General features: G+C 45.0%; 1 protein-coding gene across 1 annotated transcript in view; it reads left to right on the top strand.

Annotated features, from left to right (window-relative positions):
• Positions 1–623: 623 nt before the first annotated feature.
• LOC119228633 (transmembrane protein 163a-like) overlaps positions 624–21972 on the top strand; it is a 34245-nt gene continuing 12896 nt past the window's right edge. The window contains exons 1-2 of the mRNA XM_037488431.2: positions 624–1403; positions 5283–5402. Coding sequence (XP_037344328.2) covers positions 1208–1403; positions 5283–5402 — 316 coding nt within the window. The 5' untranslated portion in view covers positions 624–1207. The remainder of the gene's footprint in view (positions 1404–5282; positions 5403–21972) is intronic.

The raw sequence follows: 21972 nt of genomic DNA, 5'->3' as shown, positions 1-21972 counted from the left end.
TTGAAAATCAAAATTACACTCATCCTGTGAAAACATAAACCTAAACAACATGCAAACACAAGCAGATAGGTAAGTACGCAAATACAAAATATAACCACCATATTAATCGTGCAATGGAAAACACAACATTATGAATGCCTTAATAAGTCTAATAAAGGATATATAACATGTACATATGCAGAGCAATGCAAACTATGCATTCGGCATCAATTAATACAAGTACACAAGTTCAACACAACATTGCATGAACTATGGAAGGTGTATACAATAAAAACAACAATACGTGAATAATGAATAAATGAATGAATGTGAGTCATTATCAATGTGTGTGTGTGTGGGGGGGCGCTGTGGAGATGATGGCGGGTTGCAAACATCAGTAATGGGAAAAATGAATTTTGAACTATTGGGGAAATATTATTTTATTTTGGTAAGTAGGTAAGTAAGTACACACAAAATGGACACATCTGGCGAAGCATCAACTCTCTGTCCTCTTCTCTCTGACAGCTTCTTCTTGCCCACGTCGCTCTGCTCTTCCACAACATTCAACCATGGACACATGAACACATATGTGAAGAGTCCTATTCCACTGTCTTTTTTTAGGGGGGGGGGTACCGCTCAATGGAAAACACAGAGATATACAACATAGGAATATACATCTAATAAATAATCTAAATGTACTTTATTCAAAACTAATTTGTGGAAACAACTTTGAAACGTCCCAGTGACAGAGGACAGATGTCACTGTGTGATGGAAAAAAAATGTGCCGAGTCCCGAGGAGGAAAGAAGGAGGAAAGAAGGAGGAGGAAGGGGAGGAGGGAGGAAGAAAAAAGAGAAGAACTTGCTGGCGCCGCCTGGCCGATTCACAGCGGATCTCTGCGACTTGTCGCGTCTAAGTGGCTGTTTACCGAGAGGCTGGCACGGCTCACCTCTCCGCACAGGGACCTGCCTCCAGGCGCGGGATCAGTCCTCCATCTCCTTCACTCCTTCCTCTTATCCTCCCGCCGTCTTCCTCCTCTGCGGATCGCAGCCGGTGGCAGATCGGACGCGCGCTGAATGGCTGCTGGTGCCCTCAGCGAGCCGGCGTGAATCCGTGAATCCTCTCATCCTCATCACCATCACCATCACCATCACCAGCAGCAGCAGCAGCAGCATTGTCCTCCTCTTCCTTTTGAGACCGAGAAAACAAAACATCCACAACAAACAACAATGACAGACCCAGCCTGCCAGGAGTCCTACCCCGTCCCGGACCCGACTATCGTGGATCCCCGGCCGGCGCGGAACGGCCAGTGCGCTCCAGATGGGTTCACCAGGAACCACCAGCAGCCCTCCAGATCCCCCAGCCAGCCCGAGACCTTCACCTCCGGCCATGAGATGAAAATCACAGACAGCGTGGAGGGAGAAGGTAACCTCACCTGCCTCGGAGATGTTTGCAAATGTTTTTTTTTAGTTGTGGTTGTGCACGAATGTGTGTGTGTGTGTGTGTGTGTGTGTTGTTGTTGGGGGACCCAGATGGGAGGGGTATCTTTGTCCCTGCGAGGAAGCCTATTTTTGGTTTGATTTGAATAATTTATGATAGTTCTACATCAGCAGAATTCCGTTCAGGGTGAAGCAAAGACTCAAATTATCGTGAAAATGTTTCCAGTCCCCAATGTCCGTTTAGTTTAATTAATTTGATTATATTCTGGAGCCCAGAATCACAAATTACAAATTTGCCTTCGGGAAATTCATTGATTCCAGTGTTACACATTGCATTGATGTTAAAATTCTTTAAAACAAGGCGCACAGACATGGCGTGCTTTAGATCGTGATACCATTCACGTGCATGCCTCAGCTGAAGCACATAGGAGTGTGTTTGGGTGCTAGAGATCATACAACCTACATTCCACAGTGGATCATGCAGAGGGCCTCACTTATACGATCAAACCCTCAGCCTGTAGTTCTTTACTTTCAGGTCATTTACAGTGATGTCATGCATGGAAACTCAATGTGTATTTGATTTATTAAACCGTGTGGCTGTCAGCCTAATGGCATGAATATATTTTATATATTCTTTTGTCAAGTGTTTAAGACAAATTATAAAAAGTGAAGGGGGTGTCTAAGACATTAACTACAAAAATAACACGATAGACAAATTCATTATTCATTATCAACTGCAGATGTAAAAAGACAAAAGCTGTTCATTTACCAAATACTAACTTTGACTAAATGAAGATCTGCTCGCTGGCTTTCTGTCTTACAAAGGTCACGCTGGTCCACTGACCAATCACAGCGCACCGTAGTGCTGTGCGTTAATGCAGACGGACTTAGGAGACTACCTCGGTACACAATGCAGAATACAGATTGGTTGAAGACTAGGACGATCTACAGTATCATCCCCATACACTTTATTGTGTAAAGTCTACCTAGAGGCCCTCGGCCCTCTAACGTAGCAACACAGCGGCTGGATCTGATTGGATAAAAGCCCTCTTTAAAAAAAAAAGCTGCAGGCTGGAACCAAAGCAACAGAGGAAGACAGGAGGAGGAAATAAGCTAATATACTATAATACATGTACTGAATTAAATGCTGTGCATTTGTAGGTGCTTCGCTTCATGTAACATTGTGTTTGACTTTAAATGTGTAAAAGTTGTAGCCCTTAAACACAACCCAATGTAACCCTGATGATATCCTCATAAGATCACCAGGGTTATTTTATCGGGCTTGAGAAAGCTATTTTTAAACCAAATATCTCATTATGCAATGTTTTTTTACAAGCTGAGCTGTACTAACCACAACTCCGTCACATTATAGTGTGATGCAACATTCATTATTGAAGTTAAAACAGGCAGATTTTGCCCAATACTGGTTCCTCTTAGTGGCCAAGTTCCAGCGCTTTAAAGATTACGATGCACATGTAAAGATGCAAATCTAATGGAAAGATGGATATAATGAGACGTGAGAATGATAAAATATTGTTTATTTACGTGACATCACAGATATCATTTCACCAAACTTGTCAGCGTAGTGTTTGAACAAGAATGTGAACGAACAGCGGCACTCATCACACTCATCACACTCTCTACATTTCTCATATCCACAGCCTCACGCTCTACATTTCCTCATCTCACTTCTATTTACATAAAAGTCCCTGCGGTTGGCGTTAGAAAACCTCTGCAGTCTTCCCAGCATGCTTGTATATGCATCAGTGCATCTCCATACCTGCTGGACAGCAGCACGGGTGGTGTTGGGCTGTCTTTGAGATGAAACAAAAGTATGAATGGATACCTCCCAGGTTACACTCGTGCACGGAATTGGATTTAAACATTTAATCACAATTGTTGCGGGCAAATGTGCTGCTTGATAATGATTCTCAAACAAGTGTTCAGATGTGTTCGTGTTTTCCCAGAGAGATGAAGGATGACGTACTAAAGCTCCTGCTTTCTGCCAAGGATCATGTGAGCAGAGTAGTACAACCGTGCTGTTTCACTTCCCCCCTCAGGGGCACACACACACACACACACACACACACACACACACACACACACACACACACACACACACACACACACGCGCACACGCACACACGCACACACGCACAAATGCTGGTTGACTGGTTGTTTTTTGATTAAATGAATGAAATGGATCAGGCTCGGACACTGTAGCAGAACTTTTTCACTAGCTTGTATTGTGTAGTTTGATGAAAGGTAATCCTGATCAGTAGGATGCATGTTATCATTATCATCATCTGATGCGTGCTCGTTGAAATGTTCCTCTCACTTAGGCTTCACTTTTAATCCGACCGCGTCCGTGTCCCTGAAAAACAATGCTAACGTCTGCAGGCGAACGCCTACTAGTGTCATCACAGCGTGTCCAGTCATGATGTCACGAGGCATGTGGGTTCGCCATCAGCCTGCACGCTTTTTAATGCAATTGTGTAACCGTGGCTCTAAATGTCACTCTGTGTGACTCTCACGCTCCCTCACACAGCACACACCACACGGACAATACATCGTACACGCCATTTCACTTTAATGGCTGCGCTCATGCCACCAGTTGGAGGAATGAATGGCTTCAAACAGGCCGAAGCCGGTTGGAGACGAGCGCGTTGGCAGCACTTTGAAGCCCGTCCCGAGTCCAAGTCCCACCGGACACTCTCCCTTTGTCTACTCCCACACTGGAGAAACAGTGGGAGTTAACTGCATGTCTGGTGAATGGTTCATCCAGGAGAAACACAAAGATTAAATGTATTTAAAAATCAGATGATGCACGATTTTTTTATGGTTTTTAAAGGGCGGTTGTCATTCAGGATTGTGATTATGATGGCAGGGCTACAAAGTGTACTAAATAAAGTATTATAGTATTTCTTAATATCCAGTCTGCTCACTGATTGTCCCCTTTGCTTATTTAGGTCATGTAGATGCGGCAGAATTAAAATGAAGTCGGATTTCATAAATGAACAAATGTTATTCACAGTAACTCCAGAACTCCATCTATTTGAGGCTAAAAACCCAGCTCTCAATTCACGGTGAGCACCTCTCAGAACAATTGGTCAAAGTCTTCTGTGGCTCTGGAGAAGCTTTGCACAGTGGGACAAATTAGATTCACAAGATTGTGTTGAACCTCTAAACTTTGCATAGCTGGGCACAGAAAGCCTGTAGAACAACCTCAGATGTAAGTACCAGATAGGAAGGGCCTGACAGGAATGTAGTATTCCTCAGCGTAGCGAGGAATGAGGCAAAGTTCCACTCCGTAGAAGCAGAGTGCGCACTCCAGTGTGACAGCTCTATTACCACAAGAACTCTTATCTGGGTGGAAATTTTGAAGAGGGTCCCTGAATCCTTTGGAACACCTGCTTCAGTTGGTTTCCATCTGTATCATCATCATCACTAGATGCTGCTAAATCGTACACAGTGGCCCTTTAATTAAACGGCATTGGGTCCCGCTCCGTCTCGCTCATGACGTCCACCTTAATTGTCCGGTTGTGAAAGCTCACATTGCCCCAAAACGATCGTTTGGGGCATTGCTGTTTTTTTTAATGTCGCGCAAAATCTAACGTGTTACTTTGAATGACTCACTCTCAACCAATCAGAAGGCTGGATTTCATCAACCTCTGTTATAATTAATGATAAAGAGCGGATTATTTAAGATTCCCAGTCCGGTACCAGTGTTAAAAAGGTCAAATGGACTTTTCTTAAGTTCAATGGGATCACACAATCAAAGGCTGCATAAACTAAACGGGACATAAGACAGACACACAGGAGGAAGGAATTGTCTTTTTGACTCCGTGTCTTTGTCCTCCTGCAGGTCTCCTCGAGAGCAGCATGCGCCTGAAGCCGCACGAGGCCCAGAGCTACAGGAAGAAGGTCCTCTGGGTTTCCTGGTTCTCCATCGTGGTCACGCTCATACTGGCGGTGGCAGCCTTCAGTAAGTTTGAAGAATACTCGTTGATAGACACGCGACTCGGGCTGTAGACAGTGTGTGTGTGTGTGTGTGTGTGTGGTAACCAGACGCCAGCAGTTTATTTCTCACTTTCCTGTTGACTAAGCGGAGAGCTGCTCATGCAAACCTCTGCTCTAGTGATGCAAACACGGCTTTACAAACCTCTGGCTGACACTGTGAGGGTGGATGGAAGTCATGTGGTCTGAGTCACGTCGTTTTCACAAGCGGAACCACGTCAACCCAAACGAGCCACATTCTGTCAATATCGGGTATTAGAGGAGGAACTACGATCATGTTCCTAGTGAGTGAAAGTTATTCATTGCAAGAATGTTAGTAAAACATGGACCACCCTCTGCTACAGCCCATAACATGTGTCATGCCATCAACTGTACATTCTGGAGCTGATTCATACACAGATCTATTGTCTTTGGAGCAGCCATATACACTTTATATCTGACACCAGAGATCAAGTTTGAGTCCTCCTCCTCTCTGGCTCACAGTGAGGAGCTCGTGGTCACAGATATCGATTGAAGCTTCCTAGGCCATGGAAATAACGCGTTTAAACTGGTAATTGGTCCCTTTACGGTAAGAGAAGGGAGCAGAATAGCACAGCCTCAAATGTTGTATGTGTTCAATGTGATTTCCGTGAGGCTTCTGACTGCTGGTAAATGTGGTAAACTGTCTCCCAGTAACCCCTGTGATGTTGTCAAATGGTGTGGAAACAGTTCCCTCCATTAGGTTGTCTTATGACATTGAGGATGTCTACCTTGTGCTGCACTGTGGTGCGTGTTGTGGTTGTGCTTTGTCATCCTGGCTAAGCATCACTTTCAAGTGACTACTTGCCCGAATCTATTCAAACTCATCCTTGATCTGCTGACTCAGCTTTAACCTGCCTCTTTGTTTGAAGCTATGCAGCAGCATGGATCCAACACCATGTACGCTTAGTCAAAGCCTCATTTTATTAAACAGTTGAATCTGAATGATTTACCTGTAATGTAATATATTGACTAAATTATTTGAAAAGGACCAAAATATATATATATATATATATATATATATATATATATATATATATATATATATATGAATTTAATCAAGCTGCTCCAATAAATATGGGTCCACTGTGTGTGACTGGTGTGTGAAGTTGTACTGTTTGATGTGATAAACCCACAGAGAATAATAAAGGGACTATAAAGTTCACCTTGGCTTTGAGGTGTTATGGCACCTGGCGACGGGTTGTTTTCGATGCACGCTAATACGAAGGGAACAGAAGAACTTGTACTAATACATTTGTGGAGTCCCATAGTGAAATAACCTTGTTATTTTTTGGTTCCTGCCTATATGAGAAAAGACTTTACTCAACGTGCCATTCCACTTCTCCTTCCCTTATCACAAGCATGTTCATTAGAATACATACGTGAGCATCTCAGACCACTGCTTGAGAACCACCTTTGCAAAGGTGCGCCAGGCTTCTCTCACAAGCCAATCAGAGCCGGCTTGGCATTTTCAGGAGGGCTCTTAAAGAGACAGGCTCTAAGATGGGGCAGGTGAGTACAGGTACAGACAATATAAGAACCATTGTTTTTTTGTTTTAGTAAAAACCCCAAATACTAAATATAAGTATTAACATAAAAATGAGCATCATATGTCCCCTTTAACTGTTTTAATTTGCTGTCATGGCTCTAATAGTGTCTCCTTTGAGCTGCACCAAGCAGAAGCTATTTTTTTAAAACAAATTAAGGAAAACCTTTTCTTAATAATGGCCCCAAATAAATGATACAACTGGGATAGTTTACCACATCAACTTAAACATTGAAAGTGTTGTTTTCAGAGACTGTTCATGGCAGAACAAAAACATCTTTGAGCATGATGAGGAATAGTTTTTTGGGTTCTTTATATGAAACAGTAATATGAAAATCTTCCCACGCAAAACCATTGCAAGGAGGCACGGAAGCAGACTCTGCTTTTTATGTGTGAAGACCAAGACGCCGTGCAAACAGAGACTTGACCGGACGATGACCCACAAACATGTTGACCAGCGAAGTGTGGACAGAAGTCCCCCCTCTGGCAGCTTTGACGGCAGCGTCTGAAGGGAAGGGGTCGGGAGAACCAATAAGTGAATGCAGCAGTTTGGTCTTCTGCATTGGAAATGGGGTCGAAAAAGTGGGGAGGAAAGGCTGAGGGGCTGAGGGCTGAAGAGGACGCTACTTGGTGGATGGAAGGATAGCGGGGCGACAGAGGGAGGAGGAGGTGTGGAGTGAAGCTCTGAAAGGTGTTACGGTGCCAGGGGGGCGAGGCAGGATGAGTCCTGGCACGCGCCGGCGGGGGTCTATGGTTGTGATGGCTCAACTTTAAAGAGCAGCATCGGGCCGTTTCCTCCCGCCTGTGCCCTATTTTCTCTTTCTCCCGTCAGCCTGTTTCCTTACCCTCTTCCCTTACCTCCTCAGCATGTGCTGTCTCTCCATTCCCCCCCCCCCCCTACTTGGGTTTAACTACTTTCACTGGACCCTACTAGCAAAGTATAAGTTGGTTTCTCAAAAACTGTCCAGGGACTTCTAAATCCTTTTTCTTCTGGTGGAAACGTTTTAGTAAAGCAGGATGAAAGCTCTTAATCCTTCCCTCCTTTTCGTCTCTCCTTTACTCCTCTATGTCTGTCTCTAAGGGAAACTGCCTCTGCTCGCCTGAACTTTAGTAGTACTTTAACATTTAGAGGGGGCAAGGGTTCAGGTCCCATCCTTTTATGCTCCACTTGAATGTTTCGGGCCCTAACTGGCCGCTCCATTGCCGCTTTGGCTCCCAACCTTTCCTGGAGCAGCCGTCTCTTCCCCCCCCCCCCCCCTCCCCCTCGGCTACAGCCCCTCACCTTTGAGAGTCGCACGAGTCTGGGAGGCTTTGTCAGACGTATCAGGTTCCGAGAGAGAGCAGGGGTCCCGCTTCAAGGGACGTTGTGTTGGTACCAAGATGAATGTGCCTTTCCTTGATGAATCTTTTGGTCATGTGAGCACTCATAGACACGGATCATGATGGATCTTGATGGAACTTGATGGAACTCTTGTTTAACTGTTGACTGGAACACATTCCAGCCAACCAGCAGCCAGGACATATTTTGTTTTTAGGTATCTTTTCATTGGACCCTTGTGGTCTTCTGACTCACTCAACAGACTATAGGTCTAAGTCTGCCATTGGCCAGATTTCTCATCCGTTATCTACACTCCGAACACGTCAAACACAGATGTTTGGTTCAGTGCTCCTTCAGGAACTCAAACAAGTCTCACAGCTGACGACTCACATGAGTCACGTGACTGACGACACAGCGACAAATGTGACAAGACATCAGTCTTGACTTTGAGTTTAGTGCAGGACACAAACAACAGACCTCTGGGTCCAATGTGCCTTTGACCCATCTGCCTTCCCTCCTGCTTATCGCCCTGAATACTGCGTCTGAGCGTCAGAGCGTCCATAATTGAGAGCACGGCAACGTGTGCGCGAGAGCCGGACAACAAACGCCTGCGGATATTCATCGAGTTGTGGTTCGTCTCGTGTTTAACCCCAAAAAAACCAACACTACAATGATGTATCCGAGGATTTTAGTTTCCTAGATACCAGAATGATGATGAATGTGGAGCCAAACCTTCCTTTTCCTCATTTTTGGGGTATGCAAAAACTTCCTCTGTGCTAAATTATAGAAAACCTTCTTATTAGAAATCCAAGCCAATAAAGTACATGAATAGAAGTTTCATTGGTTGAAAATCTTTATTTTGGCGATGCAATGCTTGCTAAGTGGCCCACAGGAAAAGCTGTTCCATATTCAGAGTGTCCAATGGTCTTTAAGTGTGGACTAATGCAGTGCCACACAATCAATCAGCGAACAAGCTTTTCATGTTACACCACCGACAAGCAGCGGGAGTAAAAGAGAGAGGGAGCGGGGGGGGACTGGAGGAACTGGAGGAATGTGGCGAAGTATGGTAGAGCCATGTGGCAGCTAGGTGGACAGTCTGTGGTAATATAATGAACTATTGAGAATGATATAGGAAGAAAGCATGAGGACTAACTTTGTAACATAATCTTGAAGGGAACCTTGGAACAGGAAGATGTGGAAACACGGGGATGGAAATGAGGCCTAATGCATGAGAATTAGTAAGGAATATACAGCGGAAAGACACAGTGAAGAGAAACCAAGGAACTCTTCTTCTCTCCTAGTTCTCCCCCTTGTGTCTGTCTTCAACCCAGATACATATAGTACACAGTTATAAATATACATGCATCTGTGCCCATACTGTAACTGCATGAACTGAATGAAGCATTTACGTCTACATTAATTTGAAAATTAAATTAATGAGTATTTTTCTTTTCAGCTTCACTTTCTTTTCTCCATTTCTGTTCAAAAACCTTCTTGTTTATTTCCTTCTCTTTCCACATAGTGGTTTCACCGGGTCATCAGTAATGAAAGCAGAATTATACAAAATCATGAACCAATTGTGAACCAAATCTGCAGCCATGTTGGTTTGCTCTCATGCGACTTGCTACCAATATGTTTCCAATCGGGGGTCAAAGTAGTTCCCAGCCAACCCACAATGGACTCTTTTGTGAGTGGCGTTTATAAAACTACTGTGCTCAGTTGTTTTTTCCTTCTACCTCTTTAATAATTCAACTTACATACGTGGCGACTCATTTCAGAAGATTAATGTCTCCACATGAAACTGCCCACGAGGCCTTTATTGCAGCCTCATCCTTTGACTGAAATGGGACTTAAAGAGTTCCTAGAGTGACGTGACTTAGTCACACCAAGAACAATGAAATACTGTGTGTAGAACAGAAGATGGAGAGAACATGTGATAACAGTTATTCATGCCAACGCTCCCTTGTGGTTATTAGAGATTGGTCTTCTGACTCCTCTGACGTTTCCACTGTCTAATAATTAACTAAAGGCGAGAAGAACACATCCAGCGCCAAAGCAAATGATGAATCACAGAAGGCGCAGGGTACACAACAGAGGTGTTTGCATCAGCTGGTACCTGCAGGCCATTCATCAAATCTGGCCCTACCCGTATCCCCCCCCCCCCCCCCTGCCTCCCTTTCTCGCTCCAATTCCACCTCCCCAATCCTTCAGTCCCACTGCGTTTTCCTCCTTTCCTTCTCCCCTCCAACGTCTCCTCCCTCGTTAGCGCTTCCCTCTCCATCCTCCCTTCCCTCTCCATCCTTCCTTCCCTCTCCATCCTTCCTTCCCTCTCCATCCTTCCTTCCCTCCCTCCGCTCTTATCGGTCTGTCTCCGTGTAGAAAACATAATCATTTATTCATCTATTTTCCCTCCATCCCCGTGGAGTCTATTTTTACTGATGAATAGCAGGTTGCCAAAGGGGGCGCGGCCAGGCTACGTGGTGCTTGAGTCAAAAATCGGAGTAATTTACTGCTTGTTGGATCTCTGCCACCTTGTCCAACGGTGCTTTTTGTTTCCTTTTTTAACCTTTTTATGTTCTTTACCGTAGATTCAACAGGTTTATTGATTGTGTATTTGTGCTTTCCTCATATGGGCTTATCCAGGTGTGTATCATTTTGTTATTTGCAGATTCTAAGAAATCTTTAAAAAAGACTTAATCCCCGTAACAAATGTACATCATTTGTTCTCTGTTGGTCATTTCCAAAATGTCAGAACTATTTATTTCACCCAGGAAACCACTCTGCAAAACCAAAGGTCCAAGGTTCGCAGAACATGGGGGCGATATTGTTGATTGTCATAGTCTTCAACCACTGGTATGTGAGTAAATGAGTTTCTGTATTTGTACACTGAGTTCCCCCCTCAGACATCCTCTTCTCCATACCTTCAGTTTACATTTGTACACCACTGGTATACGTGCCAAATTTTAACAGATGCCACTTTCCTACTTGGAATGGAACAAAGTTCCTTCTTGTCTTCTTTCATCAGAGGTTCAAATGAGGACTATTTTCACGTCTGTTTTCCTCGCACTGTTTATCCCGACTTTACTCCGTATTCAGTGTGTAACTGCACATTTATGTTCCATGATAATGGCTTTTAGAGAGATTGGCCTTCTCTTTTTCAGATTTTTTTTTTTTTACATTTCCTGCGGCCTCCGATTGCCCAACCTCCATCTCCATTAAAGAAATACGTGCACGATGCGATGCACACATTACCCCACCAACTGATGAGGCATACCAGACACCAAAATCCCAAGAGTCATGCAGCAAAATCATCAAATTCAGCAACCATGCTGAGATGTTGGTAATGCTAACAGGGTGTAATTATCTGTCAGCTGCAGAAAGACAAAACCATTCTTACCGCAAACAATGTCCATTCAAACTAAATTACTATTATCAGATGAGGGAGGAATTTGCAGTGGATAATCAGCGATGACTCCCTGCTTGTAACAGGAATTACAGACGTACATGTTATAGATATGGGAGCTCAAATCAATCCTCCTTGGATTGCATCCTAATGCTACACATAGCTGCCCAGTGTTCAGTTTCTGCAGCAGTCATTTAGTAGTAAGGAGCTGACTGGGGACATGGTGCCTGCTATGTTAGTCCTGAGTGCTCATTCTTTGCTCATTGTGTGCAAAGAGCAACAATGGTGTCTTTTACAACCCCGTGGTCTGCCATTCGCTGCGACTGTATTTGCCATTTAATGCGCAGTAATGAAAGACGATCGGTAAGTAAAGAATGTTCCGCCTGCAGCCGCATGGAGCATCTTACTGTTGACCGATTGGGCACAAGGGCACTTTACCGTCCCTCCTACTAGGCCTCCAAAGCTCCATCAGAGTCTCTGATCGTTGAGGAACCTTTTTCTTTGTGTAGTGTCTGACCTCCAGGTAGGAATTCTACAATCTCTTACTCTGGTGCACTTTTCGTCTAATTCAAACGCTAAACTACTATCGAAATGATCGACTTTATTTTATTATCTTGTAGAAAAGTTCATTCACTTATTGCTGTTTCGACTAATAATGTTGATAATCCCATTTTTTTCCGTCTCAGAGAAACATCGGATATGTTGAATGTGAATATTTTTGAATTCAATAAGAGCAAGTGACGTGGTATAATGAAAGTTATGAGGAGTATATAAGTTACGTGGTCATTATTATTAGAAAGGGGCAATTACATCGTTTTCTCCAGACATTTCGAACATCCAGTTATGACATTTGGTTGTAGACGTTACTGTAGTCGCTCACTTGTAATAACGGGGATGTTCTGTATTATAACAGCGTGGATTTCTGCAGGAGAACGACACCGTCCACGGGTCCCTTGGTGTTCTCACTCCTCACGAGGTTTAGCAGAGTGGTCTTCGGCGTCCTCGTTTTGTCACACCAGATGCTTCAGTCCTCCCTCCTCGCACCCCCCACCCCCCCGCCTCCGCCTTCCGCGACTTATTCATCGCCATGAGGACGAATCCTCGCGCTCACACATAAGCTTACCCAAATACTTATGCGGCCCTTACTAGGCCCGCATGCGATAATCGATGTTTGGACATATCGCACAATATTTTTGGTGCTGCGATTTATTTTATTCATTTTTACATATTTCACTAACATCTTAGTTGACCACGCTGCCATCTCGTCTGTTTTGTTGAATGCGGGGCTCAGACAGCGTCTCCACACACACACACACACACACACACACAGAGCGGTGTTATTTTTAATAACATCTACAGCCAGTTGGGAGAAACCAATCCAAATGGACTTATTTTCTGCTGCGTTGAATTCAAGACATGATAATCGTAACCATTAGTGACTGAGGCGTCTCTACTTGCTGTTTGTAGACTTTGGCATGTGCGTTTGGATATACAGTATATACATTGGTTTGTGTATAACACTTGGTGTGTAAGTGTTTGTGTTCAGCCCCTTGTGTTGTATGATTCATAAGGCTGAGGATAATGTCAGAGTTATAAATCACACTCCTAATGTTCCCCAAACAGACATTTTTCTTCTCCATCAAGGCCTTTTCACACCAGGGGCGTTTCTTTTTTGTGTGCAGTTCGTTTGCACGTTGACTCCTTTTCTCTAACTTTTATTCCATATGGAACGGAACTATTATGTGGAAACATAATATTCTTTGGGAAACAATGCAGATTTCTTTGCTTTAGTATAAATGTTAGGTCGGGTCCTATCAACTTTGTGTTTTTTCCTTGTTATAATATAGTTTATTGTATTTCATATATAACATGGCATGCCTTTTTGTAACACGTGCACAAACATTATTTTTTTCACTCCCTTACTTTCAAGGTAATTTTTTTTTTAATTAAAAATAAAAGGGCAAAAGTAGTTTACTTGAGTAGATGATTTTGAAGTGCCAACAGACAAAGTGTCATTTTCACCATGGAATGATAACACCATCGGACCTGTGCTATCCATTAACCTTCTGGGCTTTTAAGCTAATACACATGTTCAGATACAAAATCTTTTGGGATGGAAAGTTTGATGGCATGAGAGATGAGACATTTTCCTGACTGGTGTCTTTTTGGGGGATGCTGTTTGCTGCTGTTGTTCTGTGCCTCTCTTACAGCATACACTTCTCCTTGTGTGTTGATGTGTCTGCCTTTTCCATCAGTAGCTACACAGTCGTTTTATCTCTGCATTTGCTTGGCTGTCAGAAATCTCTCCATCTGCAGGATATTTATAGCGCAGCGTCACACCGTCTTCTCTCCTGCTCCTCACTGATGGAGCTGGAGAAGGGAAGGTGTGCTTCAGATGCAAAACCTCGGAAGAGAATGTCTGCTACAACATGTGAGGGGCTGTGCATGTGTGTGTGTGTGTGTGTGTGTGTGTGTGTGTGGGGGGGGGGGGGCGGGGTATCTGCAGTTAGTCACACGGCGTGGTTGTAACGTCCTACCCCCTCCGTGTCGAGGTGTAGCATTTCACAGCTCAAATGTTCTTCTTGGAGAGAATTGATGAAGCCCCCTGGTGTTATTTTGAGATGTTGTATCATTGTTCACCCAGTGGCTGCTGCTTAATTTCACTTATGCAACAAAACCATTAGGCCATTGTAACTAAATAACGATGGGTGTTGCATAGAGCAAGTACCCTACGTCACTATGGTAACCAAACTACTGTAAACAAGTTGAATTGTACTTGGCTTCACATGGACAGAGGCCTTCTGGGTCAAAGTCCTGTGTTCGACCCGTCCTCCCCTCCCACCCCTCCTGCCCTACTTTGACTTTCTTGCTTTTCAAACCAGGCCAGTTTCACGATCCTAACGTTATGCTTTAAATCGGGGCTCGTTGAAACGGGGAATGTGTCTCATTCAGACGCCAACGGTTGCCCTGGAACATTGTTTTAGAGGCCAAATGGCACCAACCAAACAGGCAGGCGGGTTTTCTCGGATACTCATCTCTTAGCATCCGTGTAGTGCGTTTTTTTTTCTTCCCCGTTGTGCATCCCATTAAATATTATTAGCAGCTCAATACAATCCCACTGTACAACGGGAGTCTGCTGTGCTGTAGTCAACAACGAATGAGGCGCAAAGAAATAGTTCCCTTGGATACTGAATAAATAAATACAGGGGCGTTCTATTGATTGGGTATTGTAATTGGACTCGTTTTACCCGATAACAAGAAGTGAAGCTGCAGGGTGTCGGTTGCATACTGTGACCAATAAGCACGGATGAGATCTCTGGTCACCTCCTGAAACCCTGTGAAGATCCATTATGTTTTTATTGTGCATGGCGCATTGTGGCTCGATGGTTGGAACAGTCAACAATTGTAACGTCTGACATGCGTGAATAATCGTTTCATCTCTCAGGCCACCAAATACTCACGATGGATGACTTAGCGGTTGATTCGATTCCCACGTCAGCACAATCAGCTGATGATCTCCTCCTCAAGCCATTCTGGCTTCCTTGACGCTCGATGAATTCAATAAAATCAGCGGAATGCATCCGAGAACAAACTGTAAGAGGATCAGTCAAGGTCAACCACGAGTATCGTAAGCTGAATATTCGACTTCATCACGCTCCCCCGCGCCTTGCCTTTCCTACAAACTGCAGCAGGACACTGCACTCCTCAAGTCACCGGCTAATCAAAGGGGCGTTCTGCAGCTCATTAACAATGCAAAGCAAAAACCACACCCACGTTCTCCAGTCGGTTGAAGAGAATCCCTCCGTTGATGATTCCACGGTCAAACCGTTTTAATGAACTACCAGTTGCCTCGTGCAGTGGATCGACTTATTATCGCCAGCCTCTCTGCATGAAGTGCTTTGGTAACAACGTGTGAAGCGTAGTGGCATAATCCAGGCACTCAAAAGACGTCATTTTCATCTGTTTTGTAAAAGTCATTTTTTCAAGTGTTTTTTTTAATCAATCAGGGTCCAATCAGGGGCCTTTGTGCAGGTATTGATCCGACAACGTCTTCTGGATCGCAACGTGCCCTTTGTTACAGTGTTGTTACTGCTGCACCAAGTCACCCTTTGGTACTCTACACTGCCTCAAGGATCGTCCCGTCTCGCATGTTTGACAACGTGTCCACGAATCTGTGTGTTGTGCACGTTTCGTTTGGTCAAAATGAACTGGTTACGGAAGGACCCGTAGCGCTAAATATGCTCCTTGTGCATGTGGACTAATGTCTTTCTTTTATCATTTTAATAATGTCCCTCATTAGTGATCGCATCAGGCCGCAAACCATAAACACCAAAATACCATGAGCCGACACTGGCTGACCACATGATTTCTCTCCACTTGGATTGTTTATGTGTCCCATCAAGCTTTAACAAACCTTAAACAAATAGCCGTTAAAAAGATAAAAGGCATCTGCTTCTAGACTAGATGTCTCTGGCGTTAGGCAGCATCTCACAGCAAGTAATGGTCCGGTTTTTCATGAATGTGTTGGGTAGTTTTTAACCCATCTCATGTGACGTTGGGGGAAAGTTTGCGGATTTTCCAAATGAAGTTGTTTGCGTCGTCTAAAAGAATCACACCAGTAAATGAGTGGCGGTGAAGAAGCATTGATAAAACAACATCAGCTATATCAATCCATCCCCTCTTTGCACAATGACTATATAAGTATTCAGGCCCATGATTTTCACGATTAGTTGTCATACATGCAGATTCATGTCTGCTTCTGTGTTAACTAACTTATGAGGCTTAAGGGCATCTCTTGAATGAACATAAAATGCTCCAGAAGAGGCTTAAAACCCACTAGTTCTCAGTTATTTTGTTCCCTCCGCTGCCTTCGTGAAGGCTCACGGAGTCGTTCTCTGGACCCAGCCGGGCCTCGGGGCTCACGTGGGATTCCTCCTCATTGCAGCCTTGTCTTTGTGATTCAGGGGACGTTCCTCGGTGATTCTCCTCTTGCACCAAACGCCGCGCGAGTCCCCCCCCCCCCCCCGCCGCGCCCTGTTTCGGGGCCGAGAAGCCTATCGGCGCCTCGTGTGCTCGTGAGAAGGCGGTGGATGGCGATGAAGCAGCAGGCCCGTTGCCATGGCGGAGCTGCTTGTCACAGTGTGCATCCAGAAACTCAGGAAAACAAAGGAAAAAGACATGAACAGAAGCCGTGGGATGGATATCTGATTTGGAATGGCGGAGTTTTTGTTTGTTACCTGCCGGCATTGCAACCCTGAATACCTCAAACAAGGACTAAATAAAGCCAAAAGCATTTCATCACAGTCTTTTCTATTCACTACAACCTTGTGAGGGATCCACAGGGGATTTGTCCTTGACACGGTCCGAAGCTCAGCTGGATGTTTTGAGCACAAAGGGAAGCTCCTGTGTGATTGATCACTGTGACTCTGCTGTCTTTTCAACCAGCAGCTGACGTGTCCGACCTGCGGGTTTATTTTTTGTTACACATAATGAGGCCGTAAGCAAAGGGACAGTGGAGAAGACATGATGCAACAGACCCTTCCGAATGGTTCTCCTTTAGGTGTGATAGAAGAATATTGACCTGTAAATCAGTATTATCAATCGATGGAGCCTAATTCTGGTGCCTGGTTGCTCCCAACATGCCATGATATGTCATATTCATATTAAAGATACAGGTGGGGACTTTGCTCTTCACCTAATGCTTCTAGGTTAGACACACTACAGTAGAGCGTCCTGTACTGCCTTTCTAGTCCTGTTATATACTTGGTTGCTTGTTATTGCTTGGCTTCATCAGAGAGTGAGAGAGACTCCAGAGATGTGAAACGCAGCGGATAAGAGTAAACACAAAATGTTCAAATGCCTAATACATCTTTCAACTCGTGCCGTTTTTAACACAAACCATCACAATAATTGGTGTTTGACAGCTAAAATAATCTTCAAACCTTGCACTGAGGAGGCAGCTCACATTGTGTGTGTGTGTGTGTGTGTGCATAACGGCACGTGTAGTATTGTGTCCCTACTCATGCTCTCGTGTCCCTGTTTGATTATGCAGAGTCTCCACAGAGGTCATTATGGGATGTGGTCATTTTGCAGCGAGGCTCACTCTCCTGTTGATGGGAGTCATGCTCACAAAGAAGTATACTAATGTTGGCCACTTTCCTTAACTCATATCAAATATATCACGCATTTAACTTACACCACATACTTTACTCACGCCTTATACTTATATCAGACTGATTTAAACTTTAATAAATCATAAATATTGTCTTTTACATCTGATTGCATCTGAAAGGCCGCTTGATATCCTCCACACCAGACCTTTGAACAAAGAAAATTGCTGATCAATTAACTTTGTAACACCCAATGTGTTCCTGTCACAGGATGTGAATAGAAAAGCATTATCTTTAAACCAGGTGAACAGGAGAGAAAACCCCATTGATCCTATTTTTGACCAGAACTATTACGAGACTGACCAGTACAAAGTTCAAATTTGGGGATGATTAAAGGTTTTTGTGTAAATGTAAGAGCAGTTCAAATAGACCACTGAAGTAAGGGGGCAGAGACGAACACGACAGGAGGGTTAACAAAGACCTTCATGCAGTTCTCGCTCTCGGGCCGAGGAGGAGCGATGCCAAAAGCCAAAATGACGGATGGTGGTACAAAGAGAGGCTGCTGGAGGTCGCAGAGGATCGCTGAGGAGAGAGAGAGGGAGGGGCCACAAGGGGGCTCACGTACCCGAACCTCCGCCTTCCTCGGCTCAATCCATTCGTCAAGCCCGTGGACACCTGTGTGCTGCTTGGTCGGTGTCCTCAGAACGGTGGGGACGTCGCGCAGCGCAGAGCGTGGAGCCCGAGTCCCAGCAGCCAATCAGGTCGGCTCGAGCTCTGTGTCTCGGTGAAGCTGCTGAAATGCTCCTCTGTGGCCCGTGTTCCCCGCAGCAACTGTCTAGTTTGGGCTAATGCAGCGACGTGGTTTCAGCGCTGGAAGTCTTGAAATGTATCAAAGCTAATTAATGAGTTTGGTAAACAGCGTTTATTGCAGCCAGCAGACAGACTCCGAGGGAGCCAGAGAAAGCACCTTGTTCTCTTTGACAATGGAGGAATGAAACTTTACGTTTTAAATCTAAATCGTGCCATGGACAGGATCATTTAGGTTTGCTATCGATCGAACAACTGCAAATAATACACATGGTGTTTGCATGTTGCAGTATAACTTGTTGGAGTGTGAAGTGGATAAGTGGATATAGCAAAGACTTAATGTTTCAAGCATTGATATCATTGTACGTGATGAGTACACCATCTTTCTGCTGGCTGTTGGTTCTGGTTTAGGAAGGAACAGGTTGTTTCTATTGAAAACACCTCAAATACACCACAGTCAACCCGGGACACCATCCATCCGCCATCCATCCGTCAGATAGAGAGACAAACCCCCGCCCTCAGCCCAACAGCGATGGCTCCAGCATTGATGAAGCCGAGGGCAGCAGCAGCAGCAGCGGAGACCTCGGGAGGATATTCTCTGTGCTGCTAATGATTCCCCTCGTGATGCTGTCATGTTGGTTTTTCCACCAAATGACCTTTCTGCAAACTGCTTCACAAACGCGGGGACATCAGCCGGAAAAACAAAGTGCCTTCAGCGTAGTCCATCCATGCCTCTGCTGTACCATTTTCCACACTGTGAGGCCTCATCAGAGGGTCTTAACTTATTAAACCCATGACACCTCCCCTCTTAATGTCCGATGTGAATCCATGGGGAAGCATTGGCTCGATCCTCCGGGTGCTCCTACCAGCCCACGGCGAGTCCTCGGGGGGGCCGAGAGGCTCGGGGGGGGCGCCTCCCCATCAACCGCTCTGCTACAAAATCAATGATGCCGGGTTACCTTGAGGGGAGGGGGCTGATGGAGCGGCAGCGCCCAGGCGGGGGGGCGGAGGTAGTACGGAGAGGGAATAAAGGGGTGTTAATTTCGGAGAGGAGCGGCGAGAGGGAAGGAGACGGATTGAGCCGCTAAATGAAAGGGATGGAAATAGAAAGGTAGGGAGGGGGGGGGGGGGGCAAAGAGAGGGAGGGGGATTAATGGCAAAACAGAAGTGTGATGAGGGAGGCAGACGGACGGACGGGTGGGAATAAGTCTTTTCAAACACACACATACACACACATACACACACATACACACACACACACACACAGGGACAGAAGGAAGCAAGTGGCTCATCCACGGGGGACGGAGAGGGACAGGAGTACACTTTAAAAAAAGAGAGGTTAAAAGGCAGGAAGGACAAAGCATGGGGGAGGAATGGGGGGGGGGGGGGGGGGGGGGGGGGAAGCAGCCCGGTAGGGGGTTCCGCAGGGTGAAGTCAGCCAGAGTGCTAAGCGGAGCTGAGAAGAACTGAGCAGGAGCTCCTGAATTATTAAAAGGTCAGAATCTTGCAGCAAACGGCCTTGTCAGACGTGTCTGCTGGGGGGCCGAGGACCGAGAGCGTGCTCCTTCCTCGCAGATATCACCAGTGTGCACACGTGCAGTTTGAGCCATTTTGCATAAAATACTTGTTATATGTGCGTTATATTATTGTGTGCGTTTGTGTGTGTGTGTTGTCACCGGCTGTATGTGTGGGTACGGCTACGTAGGCCCATCAGAGCCCATAATTAATGAGGAAGCAGCGTCCTGAGAGCCTTTGTTTGAAATAACCCGCCCCAGTCAAGGGCAACTAGCAATTTCCTACACACACAGAAAGACTAACACGCACACACACACACACACATGCACAAATACACACAAACATGCTTACTCACACATGTGCACATGCATGACGCCAGTCCAAACACCAAACCAGGTGACGTCATGGAGACTATTTCCACAACTTATATGCAGTCTGTGATTCCAACACAAACAGACAAGCAGTAATCAAAGGGAATGTGTCTGTCGGTGTGTGTGTGTGTGTGTGTGTGTGTGTGTGTGAAAACATCTGGTTGCAACACAGTGTTTGTGGTTCTTGCCTTTTTATTTTAAATATTCACTTTGGAAATAATATGATATGATAATGATCACACATTTACACAATGATAATATCCCATTGTAAACTTCCTCTTTGAAATTCTCCTTAAGCTTTGAACTCATGTGTAGAAATCTACTTGAAGTTGGAAGACTAATTGCTGTATTCTGTATTCAAAATTCTATTTATTTGGTGATCACATTCATACGTGTATAAAATATTTTGTTTTCATATTTAATATCCAAACTAAAGACAAACTAAAGCATTAGTTCACCTTGAACCTGTTTGGTGCAACACACAAGATGTCAAGTCCAGTGACCCCAGAGGGTCACTACGTATCTCGGCCCTGAGAGGCGTATTTACATAAATATGTAGCTTAGTCCGGTTTTAATGATGCATCATTTCCCTCCGACTGACCCCCCCCCCCCTGCCGTCTTCCATTCTGTGGCCTCCCGCTCCTCTCTGCAGCCTTTCCATGCTCACATGTCAGCTCCAGCATCACCTCTTAGCGCGGATATATAATTAACGGCTTGAACCACGCTGCTATTCTTTAAACCCTTAAAATCCCCCCTCCCCCCCCCCCTATTGTGTCCATCTCGCTCTCTGTCCGTCTGCCCCTCGGTCGGCCTCCCCCTGTCTCCATCTCTCTCCTCCCACATCTTTCCTTTGCTCTTCATGGTGTGATTTGATTCCACCTCCTTGGATTGATCTCTTGCCCTTGAGCAACAATCAGGAGGTCGTAATTGCATTTTGGTTTGGATGCAAATTATTCTTCCAATTCAATGTAGGGGGGGGGGGGGGGGGGTGGCTGCAGTGGTCAATTTATTCACTTTTTTCAGGTGTGCATTGTTGACTGTTCATGCAAATTATTCCACGTCCACGTTATTTATATAAGTAATATAAGTATAAGCACAATATTTAAATTCAAACTCCAGCAGAGGTAAGGAAAGCTGAAGAATTCTTACAAACAAAATAAAACGCTGCCACATCAGCTCAAAGTCTGGCCGGGTGATTTAATGTGTGGTCAGATGCTGCCTCGTGCGTCTTCTCCTCATTGGCTGAGATTCAGAGACGCACTGCTGGCCCTGGAGCTTACATGACTAACCGATGATGACCGCTGCCAAGGCTCCAGCACTGCTATGGATACGCACCCATTGGCAGGACATCTTGAACAGACTATGGGGAGCATAGAAACCAATGGAGTACAGCGATAAGTAGACCCGAGCCGGACTCTGGCCTGATAGATGGCTGGCGGTTAGGGTTCGA

Source organism: Pungitius pungitius, chromosome 10 (genome assembly GCF_949316345.1).
Source record: "Pungitius pungitius chromosome 10, fPunPun2.1, whole genome shotgun sequence".
In the NCBI taxonomy this organism is placed as follows: Eukaryota; Metazoa; Chordata; class Actinopteri; order Perciformes; family Gasterosteidae; genus Pungitius; species Pungitius pungitius.
This window is presented reverse-complemented; position numbering and strand designations above follow the sequence as displayed.